Genomic DNA, 3,476 nt, shown 5'->3' with positions numbered 1-3,476 from the left:
CATCTGATAACGTTTTTCAGTTACGATTATGTTTTTGTTGATTTTTTGTTTTGTTTTTATTAAAAGGGATGAAGCTAAACTAAAAGGTAATTAAATGGTTATGTTTTGTTTTAAAACAAATGTTTATCAAAATGATTCTAGCTATGTAAATGGCATATACGAGATAATTCCAATTTGGTAATTTCTCTATGATGAGCGTGGATGCCCAAATTATCTTATCAGGAATAAAGCGTCGACTGTAATGGCAGATGCCTAGCTAACTATCATTTGAAAGGAAGGGAAAAAAAAAAAAAAAAAAATCTAAAAACTCAAATACGAAATTTATAAACTCCACTGAAAAAAGACTATTATGTCATTCTTTCTCAGTTTTGTTTGATGAAACCGTGTTTTATGATACCAGAAGTCATCAATTAAGAAAAATATGATTCTACAAATTCAAAGAAACAATATAAAAAACAAAATTAGAAATATGTTGCCAAACTCTACAAGAAAATGGAACTCCTATTTTTGTGAAATATGTCGAACTCTTTAATATATATTCTTAACGGATTTTTCATGAAAAACAAGAATGAAAGAAGAAAAAATATTATTAGTTATCAATAATAAAGAAGTAAAATTTACATATCAGATAAAAATTTTAAAAAAAATTATAATTAAACAATTTATTTTTTAAATTTTTATATAAAAAATAATAAAATTAAATATTTTCGATTAAAACTTACCATATAAAATAATTAGGACAAATAACAGAAAAAAAGAATTATATAAGGAAGTCTTAGTTTGGCGGGATTACTTGTCCCTGAATCACATATACATATTTGAGGCGTTGACAATGTTTTTTTTTTTTTTTTTTTTTTTTTTTTTTTTGTTTTTTTCAATTCTGTCTATATATATGTGCTTTACAGCTAAATGCCGGCTTAGAAACTTGCCGAATTGATGATAGTGATATATATATATATATATTATATCCAAAGTCCAAAGTCCAAAGTCCAAATCCAAATGTTCCTATAATGGCTCTAAGTAATTCTAACTGTACTAAGATGTTTCCTAATAGATACCACAGAAGTGTAACCAACTTAAGCACGCACCGACCTTAATTTGTTTGTAGACACCGACAAAAATGATCATTGAGAATCACTTATATTCTTCTATATAATGAACAGAGTAGTTAAAAAAAATTGTTTATAATTTAATTGTTTGTTTATTCTTCTACTATTATACTAAGACGATTAACTTACGTGGCTATAAATATACAACACGGGCTAACTACCAGCTTGCACTTTACAAATTACAATACAATTTATTCTTATTGTTTTTAAGTTTTCTTTTTAGGTCTAAAATTGAGAGACTAGAAACTAGCTATGGCCTCCTTCTCCTCCTCTTCGTTGTCATTCTTCGTTACGGTCATGTTGGTGTTAGGAAGGATTTCCTCTCAGCTGTCACCTAATTTCTATTCTCTTTCTTGTCCATCAGCTCTTACCACAATCCAAACCGAAGTAATAAGTGCGGTGGCCAAAGAGCGTCGCATGGGAGCCTCTTTGCTACGCCTCCATTTCCATGACTGCTTTGTTCAAGTATCTATATATATACAAAATTGACGTGATTTATTTAGCCTTTTTTTTTTTTTTGTTTATAATGTATAATTAGCTAGCTAGTGTACATATATATATATATATATATATATGTACCTAGTAATTAATTATTAATTAACTTGTTTTTTTTCTGAACCAATTAATTAATGTACCCTGCTGCAGGGTTGTGATGGATCGGTATTGTTGGACGACATCCCGGGCGTTTTCACCGGAGAAAAGAATGCATTGCCAAATGCAAACTCGTTGAGAGGATTTGAAGTTATAGATACCATCAAATCTAAACTTGAATCCAAGTGCAATGCAACTGTTTCCTGCGCTGATATATTGGCTGTTGCGGCTCGTGATTCTGTTGTTGCAGTAAGACAATATATATAAAAATTAATATATCCAACTTATTTTTACGAGCTAATATTGAAAAAAAAAAAAAAAAAGTACTAGAACGTGAAAAATTTTCGGATTTGAATAAAACTGTTAATTTACCATAATGGTTTGCAATGGTGTTATATGATTACATTTGGAATTATTATATATCTGATATAACATATTTAAGTATTACACATTGTTCAGTTGGGCGGTCCTAGCTGGGTTGTGAAATTAGGCAGAAGAGATTCCACTAATGCAAGTTTAACTGATGCTAACTCCCAGCTGCCTTCACCATTCCTAAATCTTGCTGCTCTTTTGACCTCCTTCGCAAACAAGGGCTTTGACGCTAAGGATATGGTGGCTCTGTCAGGTATATATATATATATATTATATATATATATATATGTGTGTGTGTGTGCGCGCGCGTGTCTTAACAAATTTGATCTTCTGGGAAACTACTTCAAAATTTAGCCATGACATGACAGTTCCTAAATTGATGAGGTTGACATATTCTAGTTTAAATTAATCACCAACTAATCGATGTTTCATTCACACGTCTTATCATATTACCGTGTAGTTCATTAATTATAAGCTATAGCTAGAATATAGTTCTAATTAAGAGAACAGTTCATGTATTATTAATTATTAAGATTCTAGAATACTAATTATTAAATATATATATATATATATATTTCCCATTTTATTGTGTACGTAGGAGCTCACACTGTTGGTCAAGCAAGATGTTTACTATTTCGGAACCGAATCTACAACGAGGCTAATATAGATCCGCAGTTTGCCAATTTACGGAAGCAAAACTGCTCGAATAGTACTTCTGGTGGAGACGACAATAACCTAGCTTCTCTTGATCAAACCGGAACATTTTTTGACAGCCAGTATTTCAAGGACTTGGTGGAGTTAAACGGTCTTTTGCATTCTGATCAACAGCTCTACAACAATGGTTCCACAGACTCTCAAGTTCTTGCCTACAAAACCAACAAGCTTCAGTTTTTTCATGATTTTGCTAATGCAATGGTAAAGATGGGAGATCTCAGCCCTCTTACCGGATCAAACGGACAGATAAGAACCGACTGCAGGAAAATAAATGCTTAATTAATCTTGTTTTGTGATAACCGATTTGTCCTAAATATTAATGTTGATATATATATATATATATAAAAGATAATAAATGGCTTGCAGCTTCATATATATATATATATATATATTGCCAAAATAAGTATGAATAAATTAAAGGTCGTAGTTGATTTTAATTTAATTCAGTGTTCAATTTATTAATCTTGTACTGAGCCAATGGCAATGTTTTGTACCCATTTAGAGATGAAAAAAGAGTATGGTTGTGTAACCAATCAAAGTTCTAAATTGTGGTTTTAAGTGTTAATTTCAAGCGCTACTTATTTATTTATTTATTTTACAATTACAACGAGGCTCTGTAGATCTAAATGGACTTGTTTATTAAATAAAATGATATGGAACTCCTAGTAAGTTGGAAACTTTACAAGATTA

General features: G+C 30.4%; 1 protein-coding gene across 1 annotated transcript; it reads left to right on the top strand.

Moving 5' to 3' along the window:
* Positions 1-1,298: 1,298 nt before the first annotated feature.
* LOC107420726 (cationic peroxidase 1) lies at positions 1,299-3,146 on the top strand. The gene is made up of 4 exons (XM_048476386.2): positions 1,299-1,574; positions 1,755-1,949; positions 2,160-2,325; positions 2,671-3,146. Exons 1-4 carry the CDS (start codon positions 1,362-1,364, stop codon positions 3,063-3,065), a joined length of 969 nt encoding a protein of 322 aa, XP_048332343.2. The 5' UTR covers positions 1,299-1,361; the 3' UTR covers positions 3,066-3,146.
* The last annotated feature ends 330 nt before the right edge of the window (positions 3,147-3,476 follow it).

This window comes from Ziziphus jujuba, chromosome 5, assembly GCF_031755915.1.
Source record: "Ziziphus jujuba cultivar Dongzao chromosome 5, ASM3175591v1".
Taxonomy (NCBI): Eukaryota; Viridiplantae; Streptophyta; class Magnoliopsida; order Rosales; family Rhamnaceae; genus Ziziphus; species Ziziphus jujuba.
Note: the sequence above shows the minus strand (reverse complement) of the source record. Positions and strands in the feature narration are given on the sequence as shown.